Genomic DNA, 19,430 nt, shown 5'->3' on the forward strand with positions numbered 1-19,430 from the left:
TCTTGGTTATTAAGAAGTCGTTTAAAGACTTTAGCTTTTTTGACCCCTGTAACATTGAATGTAGCTCAAGGTCATTCATTTGAACAAACTTGGTAGCCCTCTATCCCAGTATGTCACAGGCCTAATATCAGGTCTTAACGCCTCTTGGTTATGAAGCAGAAGTCTTAACAAGATATTTCAGCCTATTTAACCCCTGTGACCTTGAAAGGTGGTAAAGGTCATTCATTTGAACATGCTTTGTAGCCCTTCATCCCAGCATGCCACAGGCCCAATTTCAGATCTCTAGGCCTCTTGGTTATCAAGAAGAAGTCGTTTAAAGATTTAAGCCTATTTGACCTCTGTGACCTTGAGTCAAGGGTTATTCATTTGAACAAAGTTGGTAGCACTTTATCCCAGCATGTCACATGCCAAATATCAAGTCTCTAGACCTCTTGGTTCTTAAGAAGAAGTCGTTTAAAGATTTTCACCTATTTGACCCCTGTGACCTTGAATGAAGGTGAAGGCCATTTATTTGAACAAACTTGGTAGTCATTTATTCCAGCATGCCACATGCTCAATATCAGGTCTCTAGCCCTATTGGTTATTAAGGAGAAGTCGTTGAAAGATTTTAGCCTAGTTGACCCCTGTGACCTTGAATAAAGGTCACGGTCATTCATTTGAACAAACTAGGTAGCCCTTGATCCCAGCATGTCACAGTCCCAATATCAGGTCCTTAGGCCTCTTGGTTATTAAGAAGAAGTCGTTTAAAGATTTTAGCCTTTTTGACCCCTGTGACCTTGAATGAAGGTCAAGGTCATTCATTTGAACAAAATTGGTCGCCCTCTATCCCAGTATGTCACAGGCCCAATATCAGGTCTCTAGGCCTTTTGGTTATTAAGAAGAAGTCTTTTAACAATTTTAGCCTATTTGACCCCTGTGACCTTGAATGAAGGTCAATGTCATTCATTTGAACAAGCTTTGTAGCCCTTGGCCTCTTGGTTATCAAGAAGAAGTCGTTTAAAGATTTAAGCCTATTTGACATCTGTGACCTTGAGTCAAGGTCAGGGTCATTCATTTGAACAAAGTTGGTAGCACTTTATCCCAGCATGTCACATGCCAAATAGAAGTCTCTGGGCGTCTTGGTTATTAAGAAGAAGTCGTTTAAAGATTTTCACCTATTTGACCCCTGTGACCTTGAATGAAGGTCAAGGTAATTTATTTAAACAAACTTGGTAGTCGTTTATGCCAGCATGCCACATGCCCAATATCAGGTCTCTAGCCCTATTGGTTATTTAGGAGAAGTCGTTTAAAGATTTTAGCCTATTTGACCCCTGTGACCCTGAATAAAGGTCAAGGTCATTCATTTGAACAAACTTGGTAGCCCTTGATCCCAGGATGTCAAAGGACCAATATCAGGTCCTTAGGCCTCTTGGTTATTAAGAAGTCGTTTAAAGATTTTAGCTTTTTTGACCCCTGTGACCTTGAATGAAGGTCAAGGTCATTTATTTGAACAAACTTGGTAGCCCTCTATCCCAGTATGTCACAGGCCTAATATCAGGTCTCAACGCCTCTTGGTTATGAAGCAGAAATCTTAACAAGATATTTCAGCCTATTTGACCCCTGTGACCCTGAATAAAGGTCAAGGTCATTCATTTGAACAAACTTGGTAGCCCTTGATCCCAGGATGTCAAAGGACCAATATCAGGTCCTTAGGCCTCTTGGTTATTAAGAAGTCGTTTAAAGATTTTAGCTTTTTTGACCCCTGTGACCTTGAATGAAGGTCAAGGTCATTTATTTGAACAAACTTGGTAGCCCTCTATCCCAGTATGTCACAGGCCTAATATCAGGTCTCAACGCCTCTTGGTTATGAAGCAGAAATCTTAACAAGATATTTCAGGCTATTTGACCCCTTTGACCTTGAATGAAGGGCAAGGTCATTCATTTGAACAAACTTGGTAGCCCTTTATCCCAGCATGCCACAGGCCCAATTTCAGGTCTCTAGGCCTCTTGGTTATATTAGAAGAAGTCTGTTAAAGATTTTCACCTATTTGACCCCTGTGACCTTGAATGAAGGTGAAGGTTATTTATTTGCACAAACTTGGTAGTCATTCATCCCAGCATGCTATAAGTCAAATTTCAGGATTCTAGGTCTCAAAGTCTTGGAGTAGAAGTTGTTTAAATGGAAAAGTTGACGCCGGACGGACGGACGACCGGACGACGGACGGACGACGGATGCTGCACCATAGCATAGGCTCACTTGCCCTTCGGGCAGGTGAGCTAAAAAACAGGTTACAAACAGGAAATTTCTGCAGACAATTTAACCAACTTATTTTCCGAGTGACATGTCGTGTTTTTATCCCTAATGACTCGACCCTGGTGTGTTTTGCGATTTAAGGTTTTAAAATTTAACAGTACCTTTAACTATTCCGTGGTGAATTATAATCACCTGCTGCGAAATTCAATTCCACACTAAAATAAGCCGAGAACAAGCAAAACCTAGTTACTGTAAGGTACATACAATCTTTCACATACAGGGCACACCTGTAGGACGATTATCGTCAGAGGTTACATTGGGCGATGACACAACGTTATGTAAAACACAACATACCGAACCCGAATAGACTAAAATGTAAACCCAATAGTTAAATTGCATAACCATCTCATTTGAATCCGCACCAATTTTGCCACAGTCATTATTAGACTTCATAGAAATCATGATGCGTTACTCTGGTAACTATTATTAATGAATTCAAAATGAGTATCGCTCCGACGGGAGAAAAATTGGAGTAGCTTGATTATATCACATCGTGCTAAAGGATTTAAAAAACAATCTGTTAGACAACTCAACATCAGCTCAAAACAGTAGTAAACGGAATTCGACACTTTCATATAATTATGTTGACTGTTGAACAGTTGAGCATTAATGTGACACGACGGCATGATTGGCAATGTCTTCAATAATTCCCTTTCAGTGATTCTGCTTAAAGGTACATATCAGGTTTAAGGCTACACAGACGGCTGGGGCTAAATCGATGATGGTATGATCTGTCCACTATCTGACTGGGTGTATTGTAAATCTAATACAATTCATAAAAACATCTTTTGTTAGTAACATGATACTATAACTAAAGAGCCACAGATGACCTTTTTACACCGATATTTGGAATATGGAGCAACAGTGAAATATATCGTAGAAAAGATCTAAAGGGCCTGATAGTTTACATTAACAAGCAATACTTAATTTAACATAGAAAAGTCATATTTAAAGGCCCATTACCTTTCCGGAGCAAAATATAAAGGTTTCTTAAAAAAAGTTAATAACATCAGAAAATGCATACCGATAACCAAAAATAAGGTTACGGCACCAAACATATGCAAGATTTCCTGCGTAATATATGATAACAGTGGAGTTTTGCCGTCTGGCGCAGTGATAGTCGACTACCGCGCGGTATTTAGGACGACGGCGGGAAACATAATACGACCCGCGTTATGAAAATAAACATTTTATTTATTTTAATCATGTAGGTTATTCTCACCTAAAAGAGATCTATATCAAGATATTCCCAAGTATAAAAGACGTGAGGTCGATCAAATTCTCATTTAGTGCCAATTGAGTAAACTTCTCAAATTGGTTAAGTACTTAAGTTGAAATATCAAAAATGTGAATATATTTTTTGTGACTAATCAAATTGCAAAATCCTTTGGCAGATATTACCACCATAATGGAGCGTTCTTTATAAAGTGAGATTGAAGTTTCTTTTTGATCAAACATTTGAATAGGTCAGTTTTTCATTTTTCTATAATGGAACCGGATGGGGGTTACATAATTTTCAATGATATAAAGGAATAAAATAAAAGTTCAAGTTCATTTTTATAGCTGAAAATCATCACAGGTCTGATTTATTTACTGGCCAATTTATTTTGACAAACGAATAAAGCATATTTTAATAATTAAAAAATTAAGATTTTTGTATTGCAGATTTATGGACTTAAATTGTTATTCAGCCAAATTAACGCGATAGGAAGTTTTTACTACTAAATAAGATGTGCATATTTATACCTTTTTTTTTTTTACAACAAACGATCAAAATAACAAGTACAAAATATACAAAAAAAAAGGATATAACATATTTGGAAGCATTAGCTTTTTTATTTTCCAAAATATTAGCTACCAAAATGGGTGTTTTGCCTAAAATCTAAAAATAAAAACACTTCAAACTGGCACCATCAGTCAACTTGAGTCTTGACAGGTTAATATTTAGTTTTTTTTTCTAGCTAATGTTTTATCGATCATGCATTAATATCAAAGAAAAGTAATCCTTTAAGACATAAAACATAATCGATGTTGTTCAGGGTAAGATTTTATAAATGTTTGCATCTAAAAAGAACAAAAACGGTAATACTAGCTAAATGCCAAAGGTTTTGAGCCGTTGTCATCCTTCTGTATTTCTTTGATTGACTGAAATTATTGTGTCATTTCAACTTATTGATACTAACCTAAAGTGTGTCTTACTATATACCCGATTTCATATTTCAGGTATTGCAAAAATAGCAGATATTGTACTTTAAAAGTAGTCAAAAGTGTGATTTCTTTACATTTTCTTATTATTCGGGTGTTGAAAAACGACTTTCCGAACATATTATTTTAGGCGACTTTTTTACTAAGATCCTCCAACCCAAAAAGCAGAAAACAAATTCTGTTGCAATTATTTGGAGGTAAGGCCTCTATTTTTCGTATTTTTACTGGAATATAATCAAATAAGTTCTAATATTTTGATAATTAACTATATTGACACATTAGGCTAATTAAAACAAAAATCTTTGATCACTAAATCTAAATTCCCATATTGGATTCCTTCTGAATTAATGACTTGATATAATGAACGTTGTTAACTAAGACTCCATGTCAAGGACACAAACTTTCTTCTTTGCGTCATTCGGTGAAGGATGAAATCGAGTTCGTTTTGTGACCTTAAGACTAAAACATATACAAATCTACACTGTAATTTCTCTTTTCAAAAATTTTCAAATACAAAACGCCATAAAAAGAATAAAGGGATATGAACCTAAATAAACTATGTAAATTTGAGTTAAATACATATTTAAGACGTGTCAGATACCTTACTAAGTAATATATATCAGTTATTGTGCAAATGTGTCAAATAAAATAATTATAATGGAAATTCAATCTTTCTGTATTTTGAACCGGTCCGGTCGAATTTTGTAACGATAGTTCAGTAGTGTTGAACTTTAGTGACCTCCCACAATGCATTGCACAAATTAAATGAATGTAAACAAAATGGTGGGTCAAAAACGTGGGTGAAGCGACCACAAACGAATTCCGATAGAAAACAGTGTACGTCAAGAGTCAGTAACGTGCGCGATTGGGAAAGTAGGTAAATATAAATGGATCTATGAAATGCAAGAGACGGGAGCAACTCCCCACTTTATACTTGCGTGATGTACGTATGTGCAATAAGTCAGGAACCTCCCTACGCGGTGTCCTGTCGAATGAAAAGTTTCGTTTGACTTTTGACTTATCATTCTTACGCTAAATACAAACTTTATATAACAAATATGGCTTAAACTTCATTTGTCAACCATCGTAAATTAGAAAATAATCTTAAAATGTGGAAAACTAATTAATATATATATATATATATAATATACCTTGTCATGTCAGCAAGTTTGTTGTTCATTATAACTTCGCTTTCGGCCAGCTTTCGTTTTGTGTTCCAAAAATAGAATATGACGGTCTATTTTTATCATTTTCGAGGTAGGTATTCCCCACGTTTTTCTGTTGTTTTAGATAACCAATCATTGTAATAAAATATTCAATAAACATCTGAAAACCATATCTAAGCATTCAGAACAAATTATTTAAGGTTCATGTCCCTTTAACTTCCTATCGCTAAAACTTTCTTTTCTAAGAAATATCTATATAAGATGTTGTATATCTACAGAATTATTCACTAACTTTAGCAGTATAATAGCTAGTAGAAATTTCAAGCTACTAATCCTGTAGCATTGCTTCTAATCCTGACGCTGCAGGAATTTACTACCTTAGACAATCGAAAAATGCACTTACTTACTTTCTCAGTATTTGAGTTTATTTTTCAAGAGTATTTCTGTTAATTTCTGTATCAAAGTGTCCATACTATTACGGTGGAAAAAAATTAATGACAATAAAAATCCTTTTTGCTAGGGTCCTGATTTCCAGTGATTTCTTAAGGTTAATAACCCCTGGCTAAAAGACAGAAATATGGTACCTGTAACCGTAACCTTTCAAAGTACTTTCCACCACATAGAGGTTATCTAATTAATGATTCGCTGCTCGATATTGTTGTTGCAGATATTTTTAGCTATCATAAAACTGATATAATGCTGTAGTTATATGCGAGTCTGGAGACAAACTGGAAGTATAAAACGGCAGTCAACATACAACTACGTACAATACATGCATTAAAAAGAATTCCGTCGTTTTCCCCGTCATTAGATACAAGAGTCGCCATTACTAGAAACTCACTCAATATAGCACAAAAAGAATATCAATGTTCCTGAAGGAATTGCTTCCAGATATCTAATCTGTTCATCTGACGAGATTGCATCCGAATATTCTCTCCTTTCTTCGTCAGATAGAGGTGAAGCTGCTTCGAGACAAGGATATGATAATGCATCCCTTCCCTTGCCTTACATTGCCTGATATAAAGGTTGAACTAGTTAGTCTGATTAAAAACATATCTAGATCGCTACACCGTTCAGCAAACTACTTTGTTGTGTCAACAGATACAAATGTACTAGACACCATGGCGATCAAGATTTGATTTCAATCAGATTATTGAAATACTAGTTATACCAGAGTCATCCTGTCGCCATTACTTAAGAAAGAACACAACTAGAAACAATTTCATCAGACAGTTTTTCCCATTGTGCGTTGAAAATTAAATTTCGATAAGAGACATTGTCTTTTCATCGCCTGATGAACTGAACTTCCTTAAGACACATTGTCTTTTCATCACCTGGTTAACTGAACTTGTGTAAGACATGTTGTCCTTCCATTACCTGTTGGACATACGTGGAACAGCTACAAAAGAAAGTGTCTTTCCATTGCCTGTTAGAAATTAATCTATAACTAGATATGTTGTCGCTTTTATCCCCCGATGTATATAAAACTATAAGAGCTGTTCCGCTTCCCGTTGTCATAGCTGATGTGTGTCTTCCATGTAATTTCCATATCAATAAAACGAGAAATATCATACACATGCCCAGTGGTGTCAATGAAGGAGTTATATGATCTGGCCCATTATTTTATCTGTCTTTGATAACAAATTTCTTTTCGTCCCATTCTCCATTTACTTTCCTAATCACTCTTGATCCCCGTCGTCTCCTTGCTCATCGTAATCAGGACCTTGTCCACGCACTCTGGTAGTGGTGCTTTCCACTGCGAATCTTTCATCCCGTGGATCCTGCTGTCCACCTTGTCCATGGAGACTGTAGTTATACGAAGGATAAGAGTATCCCTGATCCTCCTCCTCATCAGTCCAAACTGGCTCTTGTTTGATGAATGGCTCTTCGCTGTTATCTTCTTCCATCGCGGTGTTCCAATATTCTGCCGATTCTTTTAAGAGCTGACGTCTGGAGCGCTTGTAGTCTGCATCATGTTGACGGACTTCCTGGCGTTTCTGCTCACTCATTCTTGCACGATATTTCCTTTTTTCTTCGCGCCAGAATTCTCGTTGTCGTTCTTTGAGTATAGATTCCACAACCGGTTGGTCAACAATGCCCTGGGGAAGCATCTGCTGTAACAGGTCCGCTTGACTTGCCGGACTCGGGTCCGCAGATCTAGTCTTCTGAGGGGCCAATCCTGTCTCACTTCCCGGCGACTGTACTCCTGGACTTAACCCTAGACTCTCGTATAACTTCATCCTTGATATATCATCTGCGTATCCCTCATGCTCTTGAGTTAATGGTAACATATCTCCAGACTTAGTCAGACCGGAGGTATGACTAGGTGTTTGTGCTCCAAGCCCAGCAAGAGCAAGGTTAAGAAGTCTTCTTTTCCGTCTTAATTTGGCCATCTCACTTGCCCGTCTTCGCTGATCATCAGTCATCTTTTTACGGGCTTCCCTCTTTCTCTCTGCTTCTTTTTTCTTGTAATTGACCCATGCTTCTGGATCTTCTTTCAGCTTGTCCCGGTAATGCTGAACCCGTGCATGTGGAGACATGCATTTTAGGGACGTCTTTGGATCGAGCGGTTGTTGCGGATTGTAGGACATGTTGCATGTCATTGAGATAGGAAACGTCTGCGATGTCATATTCTCCGAACTTCCCATGCTGATCGTGAACTGAACCTGCGATAAAAAAAGAAAGATGTCAAAATCAATATATAATCTCAAGTCCGAAAATAATCATTTCCATTTTATACGCATAGCCGGTTATATTCGCGGACCAAAATTTTCACGATTTGATCTAAAAACGAGAAAATCATATGTTAGCGATTTAAATTTCGCGATGTGGATTTAAGTGTAGATATCATTCAACCATTTCTCAATATTTCGCGGATCAAATTTTCGCGATCCAAGCAATGTGCCGCGAAATCGCGAAAATATCATCGCCGCGAACATAACCGGCTATACGGTATAAATAAAATGACAAACACAACCAGTGTAGAAATCTAACCAATTTATCGGAATATCGTATATTTTATCAATGTGATTGAATACATAAATAAGTATTTATTGCGCTACCTTGAACATGTTTTATAGGGATGTGAATTTTGATACATTTTTTCCTCATACCTACAGTGTACTTGGCGTTGATATATCGCTCAATTGTTATTTATTGATAAGTTATTTTCAATCGCAAGTTTCTTATCACATTTTAATTACAGCATTTTCAAAACGGTGGGATTTCTCTATGAGAAAATTGTACATATAATGAAAAGGAATACTTCTAAAGACCATGGTCATTCTGAGGATGTAAAATAAAACAAATCTAGGTATTCTTTTTCTCGGGATAACAAAATGTTGTAAAACTGTCGGCAAGCCTTGGAGAGTGCTATGTTTTATGATTTTGTCTGCAAAATATTCCTATCCTTTATATCTACATATGAAAGAGTCTTGTAATCTTTTATCTTCTATCTGTTTTCTGACATTATTTTCACCCATGCAATGGTGCAACATAAAACACGATTGCAGCTTTTAATCATCCAGTATCTGTTTTGTTTAAATAGGGGTTTAATGAGACTATGGTTCAGACAATGGCTAACATCCTTTTTTAATTTCCATGACTTTAGCCCATACCATCACTCATATTTTATTGAATGTATATGAAAGCGCTCTTCTCTGTTGGTCCGCTCTGTGCAACTCTTTCTAGATGCTATCTTCGGAGGCTAATTTAATGTTATCTTTTTGTTATAAAAGGGGAAAAAAACTTCCTAAACTACAGACTGTTAGTCAATCGATTCAATTTCTTTAAAGGCCCACTACCTTACCGGAGCAAAATTTAAAGGTTTCTAAAAAACTATAATAGCGTAAGAAAATATTTATCAATGGTCTTAGATGAGGTTACAACACCAAGCATATGCCGGAATTCCCGCGTCATAAATGATAACAGTGGAGATACATTTCGCTTTTTTGCCTTCTGGCGCAGTGATAGTCAACTACCGCGTGGTATTTAGGACGACGGCGAAACACAAGTCGACCTGCGTTATGAAAATTAGCATTTTATTTACTTGAATTAAATTGTTCAGAAGGCGATGATAAGTTTAATAGTAACGGTAAGATGGTAACTTTTGCAACTCTACAAAATTATCAATATTGTTTTACATCCCCATTTAAAAATTAAAAGCCGTTTCGGACAGGTAGTGAGCCTTTAACAAAATATTCATTTTGCGATATCTCAACAATATTTTCAATATTTATAGATTGTCTGTGTGATCTATGACGAACAGACATTACAATCACATTTTGAACAATTTACCATATATTTGAACTCTATATAAAGCACACCTGTCTATAAAAGTCCTATTCATAAACCACATTTTGGACAATTCACTATGTATATTCGATCTCTGTACAAATGGAACCTGTCTATAAAGGATATTTTGATATATACATTGTACTTTTGTTGTTTATATCTACATATGAAAGAGTCTTGTAATTTTCCATCTTCTCTCTATGGTCTGATAATATTTTAATCCAAGCAATGATGCAACATGAAACATGATTGCAGCTTTTAATCACCCAAAATACTATACATTTGGCTTCTGTATAAAATACATCCATCTATAAAGACTCATAAACTCCATTTTGAACAAAATGAAACCTGTCTATAAAGGATATTTTGCTATATACATTGTTCTTTATTGACAAGTTTGTTTTTATACATTATTTTTTTTGCATCACGACGGTTTGCTCTCCAAAGATTTCCACCATGTCTCCATTGACCTTTTCGGCAGCCTTTTAGAATGGTACCGGAGGTGGTTGGGATCTACTATGTCTATATAACATTTGACATTCTGGGATACGTCTGATTGTGATTGTATTTTTGTAACTTCACAAATCTTTACCAGCACCGATTGCCTTATTCAACTTCTGTACCCCGTCGTAAACTTAAAGAACACTTCGGCGACAATCTCGCCGTTAAAGCATCGTTAAGTTTAAAATGTGAAAACGAGAAAACACTAAAAAGGAATTCAAAAGTCGATATATCACATGAACCACCTACAGCTAGCTAATTGTCTCCGACTGTACGTCAGTAGAACTCCCTAAGGTGAACGCTGAAAAAGTCGTTAGTACAAGTTACTTGTCCGTAATTATGGCGTTACTTATTAGATAAAGTAATTACTGTCCCTGTGTTCACATCTTTAGCTCCCTTTATAGTCTTGATATCAGCATTTTTATATGTGTTCTAGAAAACGACAATACTTTCACCGACAGTGTAGCTAAAGTAGGAACACTATGTGCGAGAGGAGAGCTTTAATCTATGAGGACATAACAGTCTAATATGCTTGTAACTTAGAATTTCTCTTTGAAGCAATTCTGAATATTTATAATCTTGAATTTGTAATGCAATTTACAGTATGAAGGTCTTGAAGGTCATAGCCTTGAGTTTTAAAGAGAGGCTTCGAAATGTTATAACATTTCCCAGGATAAACATGCTGATCTTGACTTTATAATACATAGAATACACTAAATAAGAGAGTTTTGATTAAAGAAATAAATTTATAGCGCAACTTACGAATCAACACATGTATGCAGTATACGAGCATCAGCGCAATTGTACTGCACATCGTCTTAAGGTTATGCAAGTTCATTTTAAAAAGCAAATGTTTGTATATTCAATAGTTCAAATATCATGGCGTCATACACAAACTAGGGAGTACCTGAAAACAAGAAGACGGCCTACTGCTTATAATTACACACACACACACATATATATATATAAAATTAAAGTAAACGACTTTCCTCTTGTACATTCACCATTTCATGATTTCCTTGCTAGGCTTGTTCACTATACGCAAGTACTAGCCGATTTTGTTTACCATAACCGCATGGTAACATTGAACTTTGATCTTGCGAATGAAAATGTTCTATTCAACTTAAAGGGGCTACTTTAAAAAAGAAAAAAGAAACACATGGCTTTGTTTACATTTTGACGCAACATTACGAGCATTATATTTACTATATTGTTGTTTTTCATAGAATTTTGGAAAAATGTAAACAATACATATATGTTTTATATTTATATATGATACCAACATTTTTTTAGATTTAAAATTTTATAAAGAAACGGGAAAATATGCCGACCGGGGCGACGTGCAGTGCTGTCAAATGTAAACATTACCCCTGTGTCTTTGTTCGTCCTACGAGTTGGGGTGGACGGGCGTGAGACCCTCTGACAGAGGTCAGTTATAAACATGTCATTTTGTCTTTGTTCTTTGAGAATTTAATCATGTGTATTATAAAACATGCACCGCAAGTAATCCACGTGTTGACAGCTACGAGTCACCACAAATACATTGTGCCCATCGAACACAAGTGAAAATGTTCCGTCTGTAATTGTTAGATGGCGATGGATCTAAGCGTAGATTATACAATCACATGGCTCCCAATGATGTAATTTCGTCAAGTCAGACGACAATCTCAAACACCTTGAGCTACTTGAACATTGGAGTATTGACAACATCGGCAAACTCCAGTGTGTAAGTGTGCGTCAGCTTCGCCTCGCTGCACAAAACGGTCACCGAGTTCACACATGTGGCCGAGTACACATTCTTTGTTATTTCGCTATATATTAACTTTTAGCAAAATTGAATATATATTCAAAATTCTGATCTGATGAAATAAAATTTTCTCTGAATTTTACTTTGTTTGTCATGTTTATTTTAAAATAAAATATTGAACTTTTTTGTCGTCGCGGATGAATAATTCTACCTTACGTGAAGAGTCATCATTCGCTGTTCAATTGAGTAAGCTCCTCCCACTTTTGACCGACTTTTATTGAATAATTACGTCACATTCAAATGACGATTTTATTGCATAAAATATAAATAAAAAAGTCGTTTGAGTGTAAATATAGGGATTGGATTTCGCTTTTATGTTAACCATGCTTGTAGGGAGCAATTCCTCTAAGAATATATCGCCCCATATAATATGTTCTTAGAGGAATTGCTCAATACAAGCATGGTTAACATAAAAGCGCAATCCAATCCATATATGGCACTTCAGGAATATGTTTATTTTTCAAAGAACAAATTAATGACGTCTCAAATAGCAAATTATATATATATAATTCAACTTTCTGTTGTTTTCAAAATGATGCTATTTATCCATAGACCAAAGTTTCGTTAATTCCTTAAGCTGTAGATTATGCATCACAGTACATATCGTGTCAGTATTCTATATAACGCAATTTCTGCTTTAAATTTCTGAAATTATTTGAAAACAACTTTAATTCAGCACATTTTTCTGGAGATCTTAGTGATATCAATGTGATCATACATGAATTCATCATGGCCTAATTCAAATCCGATGATGAGCTTAAAGTTGACTGCCAAAATTAGTACGTTTACAGTGCTTGAAAATACAGGAATGCCGGGGTAGTATTATTGTAACATAGTACCCCTGGGTATCCAGTCACAAGTCATACGTGACGTACTGATGCAATAGACAGCCAGATCAATTGAATTGGAACAGATTCCTACCGAGTCAAAAATTACTTTGATGTAGAACAAAGGTACAACAATCGTGAATACGGATAATACACTAACATAATCAAATCGGAAATTCAAACAATGATCTTGGTATCTAAAATGTTCGAATAGGAAATAGTTATTTTAATCTGACATTGAGGTCAATGACACTCAAGGTGTTCTAACTTAACAACATATCGTAGACAATGAACGTGACTTCCTTTCGTGTTCCTAGTACATATACAGGCGCGGATCCAAGGGGGGGCGGACCCGGCGTACGCCCCCCCCCCCTAAAATAGGAGAGAGAGAAAAAAAGAAAAAGGAAAAAGAAGGGAAAAAGAAAGAGGGGAAGGAAGGAAAAGAAGGAAGAAAGAAAAAAAAGAGGGAAAAAGGGAAAAATATTAAGGAATTAGATAAAGAGTGAGAATTAGACAGAAAGCTCCATTTCCTACCTTTACCGTTTGATGTTATCATTTTAAAATCTAAATGTATTCGACTTTGTGGTACATACATGCATGAACATACTTGTATCCAGGCACAATGGAATAATTATATTTTTTTCGTGTAAGTTAAGGTTTTATCTCCATCGCTTAAAAGGTACAATGTAAATCCCTTCAAGTATTTACTTTTTCCAAAAAAAACAAAACCGATAAAATCCCAATATATTAGATAATTTATTGTCATTAATATTCAATATTGACAGGTTATATCTCGATATTCTTAGCAATAAAAGAAAAGGGGGAGGGGGTGGGTGGAAGGAATTGTAGCTGGCCATGAGTCTTCGCTGGTTGACTATATGTCATGCCCTTCGTTTTCCAGGTTGTAAATGATATATTACACATTTTTGAATCAGCATTAAAGTCCTGTATTAAATCCGACTATCAATTCACAAATGTGTGCGTACTTTCAAAACGCCAGTTACAAGATCTCTACTGACGCCGAATGCTTCTAGAAGCCTTTTATTTGTCCTAAGAAAATGTGTGTAAAGAAAAAAGTGGAATGCGACAGAAAATGAGAGCTTCTAGGGTCTGGGTGCACCCCATGGCCAGATGCCTTCCTTTTTTGTTTCAATAAAAACATATCTTAACGATAATGTTATAAGATAGGCAAACGATGTTAAAAAAATTAATGCACATGACAAAAGGCTCCCTATTAGAAAACAGGATGATAGCAAAAAAAAATTAATGGTTCCTGGCACCGTATGGCCATAGACAAGACCACTAGCCTTCTTTTCTTTCGTTGTCCAATACACGAATTATGAAGTTTGTGTAAGTGAGGGAAAATGAATTATCTAATCTGACAGATAATGTATAAAAGTAAAAGCTTATATCGTTAAAAAAGTTCACATACACTTTCATTAGTCCTATAAAAACCTTCAATAGGCGACCCCTAGCTACAATATTGTAGCTCAAAAGACTTTTAGACTGAAAATGGTGTCTTTTTTAGAGCTACAATTGTTCCCTATTACTTCAAAACCTTCAAAAAAGTATGAAAAACTGTGCCCGAGTGATTTTCGGAGGCAGTGCTCCACTACGATACATGGGACCAATTCGTACCCGGCCTAAAGGCATAGTAGGCCGGGTACGTATATTCGTTCTAGGCGGCCCCAGACCCTCATCCTTTTCTTTGCTTCGTGCCTCTATGAATAGATATTAAGATTTTAGGCAGTGCAATTCTGTAACTTTATATTCAAAATATGACATTAGACGTCAAAAATGATAAACGAACATTTTTACATGGCTTCAATTATTTTTTCGAAAAAGTGTACATTTATTCGAGGGCTTCTGGGGGCCTAGGTGGCCCCCACCCAGACCCCCGCCCTTCTTTCGCTTTATGTCCATATAAATATTAAGATTTGATATTGCAATTCTGTATGTAAGTAAAAAAAAATAAATCAAAACTTCAAATAAAAAATATGACACTTGACACGAAAACCATAAATAAACATCCTTAAATGGCTTCAATTATTTTCTGGAAAATGTGTTCATGAAATCCTCAGAATGCAGGATTTTGCACCATTTATTCGAGAGCTTCTGGGGGCCTAGGCGGCCCCCAGACCCCTCGCCTGATTGGCTTTGTCCCACGCCCCCTCTAACCTCAAAACCTAAATCCGCCCCTGGTCACGGTATCTTATTAATATTAAACTCTAATTATTTATGAATTTCTAAAAGTTCTTGGCCCGGAATCGAAAAATACGAATATTTGAAAGCTAATTTTTTATTGGCAACATCGCTTTTTCAAAATACACATTATGTTATTAACTCTACCATTACTATCTGAAGAACAATCACTCATTTATTATGAAACAGAGACAAACACGCACATGCGTCGACTATTTAATCGCTTTTAATTTGTCTAATATAAAAGTTGTAAACGTATACGTAGAAGTATTTTTCTTACTCGTGCTAAGGGTAAGTTTAGCGTAAATAATGTTTACCATAACATGATATTAACCAAATTAGAATATCATGTTATCTATTAGATCAAATTAAATTCAGTCTTTGATTATGTTTGATGCAAAAAGCAAAATGTTCCTAAAGCTCTGAAGACATGTCCGCCATGATGGAATACGCCGGTTATACTTGTTTTGCCAGATCGACCGGTCGTCGCCCGGTCACATGATCGGCGTACGCCAGTAGCCGCTTTTCAGAACGAATCGAGCAGGGGTATTGTCGGATCCTTTATATGTGGAAGTTCGCCATGGAATGCATGATGTGGGCCTACTGGATGCGCGAGAGAGTATGTGATGGAGCTAGTGTGTGTATGTGTGCTGAATTGGAACGATTGTGAGTAAGGAGTGAGAATGTTTTACCTGTAAATATAACGATTATATGTTGTCGTCGCTGGGATCTCTCGTCTGTTGTGTACTATGTCCACCATGTTGTATGTGTGTATTTCCGTCGTGCGTGAGATGTCGTGTGATTGGATGTAAGTGAGGGGGGTGTGTCTATCTGTCGGCGCCGGTGATTGGCCCAGCTGGGTCAATTTACCACTCATAGAGAGCTACTAGCTGTTGTTACCTTTTTGAAACATTTTAGGCATTATATCGCAGGTACCCATTTCATCATCCGTACGGATCATGCATCCTTAACATGGTTAAAAAAAAGCCAGAAGGGCTGTTGGCTAGGTGGATTAGTGTTGTAGACATGTATGCTTATGAAATCCAGCATCGTCCAGGTTCTCAGCATGGAAATGCTGACGGGTTATCACGTAGGCCTAGGTAGGAAACAGTGTGGTAGATCAGAGTGTCCTGACTGTGTAACTTCTTCTGTTCATGTTGTCTCCTCAGTAGACGAAACAAATTGTCTGAAATGGAGAGCCAGCAACTTTTCTCGAATTGGTTAGATACATGGGGAGTTGTGAAGCTGAAAGCTGAACAAGCTAGGGACCCAAATATTGCTAAGTTTAAACAACCTAAGGCTGATAGGTCAACTAAACCAAAACGAGATGAAATGCTTGGTTTTTTCTTTCGAGGTGCGCTTATTTTGTCAAATGTGGGATAGAATTTCCTTACTAGAGGATGAGTTGTTATATGTGGTAGATAAAGGGCAAGATGGTAATAGTCTATACAGAGTTGTCGCCTCTGCTTGTGTTAGAGAGCAGATCTTGTATCAACTTCATGACAGTCCCACTGCAGGTCATTTAGGTAAAGATAAAACTCTGTCACAGATACGGAGAAGGTTCTATTGGCCTGGCCTGTCTGATGATGTGAGGAGATGGTGCAGAAAATGCAATATTTGTGCACAGCGTAAACCCGGTCCAGGTATGGGAAAGGCCCCATTACATCCCACACAAGATCAGGTATCCCGCCCACTTGATAGGATCTCCATAGACATCTTAAGTGGTATTCCTGTAACAAACAATGTTAACTGCTGTATAATGGTGTTGTGTGATTATTTTTCAAAGTGGGTTGAAGCATATGCCCTTCCAAATCATACAGCTATTACAGTGGCTGACAAGCTGTGTTCTGAATTTATTAGCAGATTCGGGGTGCCATTTGAGATTCTAACTGATCGGGATGCAGAGTTTGAAGGTCATTTATTTTCCCTTCTATGTCAAAGATTGGGGTAGAAAAAAGAGAACTTGTGGTTTCAGACCCCAACAAAATGGTCTAGTAGAACGGTTTAACCGTACCCTTATCCAAATGCTAAGTGCTTATGTGAAGGCTGATTATGACGACTGGGATGATCATTTACTGTATGTCCTTATGGCATACCGAGCAACAGCTCAGAGAAGTACAGGCTGTAGTCCGAACTTAGTCATGTTAGGTAGAGAAACAAACTGTCCATTAGATATAGGCATGGGAGTTCCCTCCCCTGAACCACACCCTGTATGTCCCAATCTATATGTGAATTGGCTTAGGCATAGTATGTGTACAACGTTTGATTTTGTAGCTAAGCACTTACAGAAATCTGCAGAGCATCAGAAAAATTATTTTGACCAGTGACTTAAACCTCGAGTTTATGAGGTTGGGGATTTTTGTTTGGAGGTGGTATCCCCCAGCACTTTCATGTAGGTTAGGAAAGGGGTGGGCAGGTCCTTACAAAGTAGTGGAAAAACAGTCTCCATTGACATATATCATACAGCTTAAACCCAGCGCTCGTACGTCACCTGTTCATGTCGATCACTTAAAACCTTATGAGGGGGATCACATTCCTTTGGCTTGGGAGGAGAAAGAAGATGCTATATCTGAATCTCCCCCAGGTCAGCCAAGACGATGACCTTGACAAATTTGACGACTGGCCATGACCTTGACAGTGACCGTGACATTGGTGGAGTAAACAATTCTCCCCCTCATACTCCAGTGAAGACATTTAGTCGTTTCGGCCGTGAGATCCGCCCTAAAGTTCTATATAGCCCCACATAGAGACCTTGTGTGTTGTCTGGTATTGTCTGTTGTTTTATGTTGTGCACCTGTAAACTGCAAGTGAAAATATAGAAACAAAAAACGGAACAAAACACAGGTATAGTGTAAAAAAAATCTTGTATTTCATTGTTTTATTAATATTAAAGTGTCATTGATTATACAGTTAGTAGATATAATTGGAACCAGAAGACCTCGGTCTGTATAGAAAGGTTATTTATTAAATTATTACAGATGTCAAATCACGCCGACGTGTTGGAGGTTACTGTGACGGAAGCGGAGGTCAAGGATATTTTAAAAGATAAACCTGTTTGGGTAGAGGGGGGAATGACCTGTCCTGTGCCCAAGTGTGGAAATACGTTTTTCCGAGCCTACTATGGAATGCTTCGGCATTGGGTAGAAATACACGTCCGTACAGTGGTGAAATACTGGTGCCCGAGCTGTCGGTTTGCGCACATTCGGAAGAACCAGGTTTGCTGGCACCTCAGGAAGGTCCATCACACTCCAAATACCGAAGCCCCAGGGCTGTATATTCGTGAGGAGAGACTGATGAACCGTCCGACATCTCCCCAGGCTCCGTCCAGATACCTGTTAAGAGGACTCCATTGCCTGATGAGGATCTCCTCAAGTATGTCGACGACATGTGGCATTAGACTGTTAAATGACAATTTTTTTGCGTTTGATTGATCTGTTGTTGATTTATGTTGTTGAATGATTAATTGTTATATAGTATTGGCCAGTTAATTGTTTTATATTTTTGATATTAATATACTTTTTGATATTGATATACATATACAAACGTTGTGGGTAGATATATATATATACATATCTAACTGGAACCTTGAGGGTGAATATTTTTTTTTTTTGTTGGTTAAATTGTATTATAACCGATTTACATAATGTTCATTGTTAATTTCTATTGTTAAATTGTTATTGTTAAAGTAAATTTTGAATATAATGGGTTTCTTCCTGGCCAATACACCTTTCTAAATGATTGTTTAATTTGTTTATTTAATGGAAAATGATTATTTTCTAAAAAAGGGAAGGTGGTGTGTGAAAGTTCGCCATGGAATGCATGATGTGGGCCTACTGGATGCGCGAGAGTATGTGATGAAGCTAGTGTGTGTATGTGTGCTGTATTGGAACGATTGTGAATGTTTACCTGTAAATATAACGATTATATGTTGTCGTCACTGGGACCTCTCATCTGTTGTGTACTATGTCCACCATGTTGTATGTGTGTATTTCCGTCGTGCGTGAGATGTCGTGTGATTGGATGTAAGTGAGGGGGGTGTGTCTATCTGTCGGCGCCGGTGATTGGCCCAGCTGGGTCAATATACCACCGGCGCACGTGTGACCGCTGGACAGTCTAGAGTAGCTTCGTTGAGCTAA

The 19,430-nt window shown here is 37.1% G+C and overlaps 1 protein-coding gene across 1 annotated transcript in view; it reads right to left on the reverse strand.

The window, feature by feature from the left end:
* Positions 1–4,109: 4,109 nt before the first annotated feature.
* Positions 4,110–19,430, reverse strand: part of LOC138329345 (zinc finger and BTB domain-containing protein 49-like) — a 265,156-nt gene continuing 249,835 nt past the window's right edge. Inside the window, exon 5 of the mRNA XM_069276265.1 lies at positions 4,110–8,330. Within this exon, the coding sequence (XP_069132366.1) occupies positions 7,344–8,330 (987 nt within the window). The 3' untranslated portion in view covers positions 4,110–7,343. The remainder of the gene's footprint in view (positions 8,331–19,430) is intronic.

The sequence above is a fragment of the Argopecten irradians genome, chromosome 8 (genome assembly GCF_041381155.1).
Source record: "Argopecten irradians isolate NY chromosome 8, Ai_NY, whole genome shotgun sequence".
NCBI classification, from domain to species: domain Eukaryota; kingdom Metazoa; phylum Mollusca; class Bivalvia; order Pectinida; family Pectinidae; genus Argopecten; species Argopecten irradians.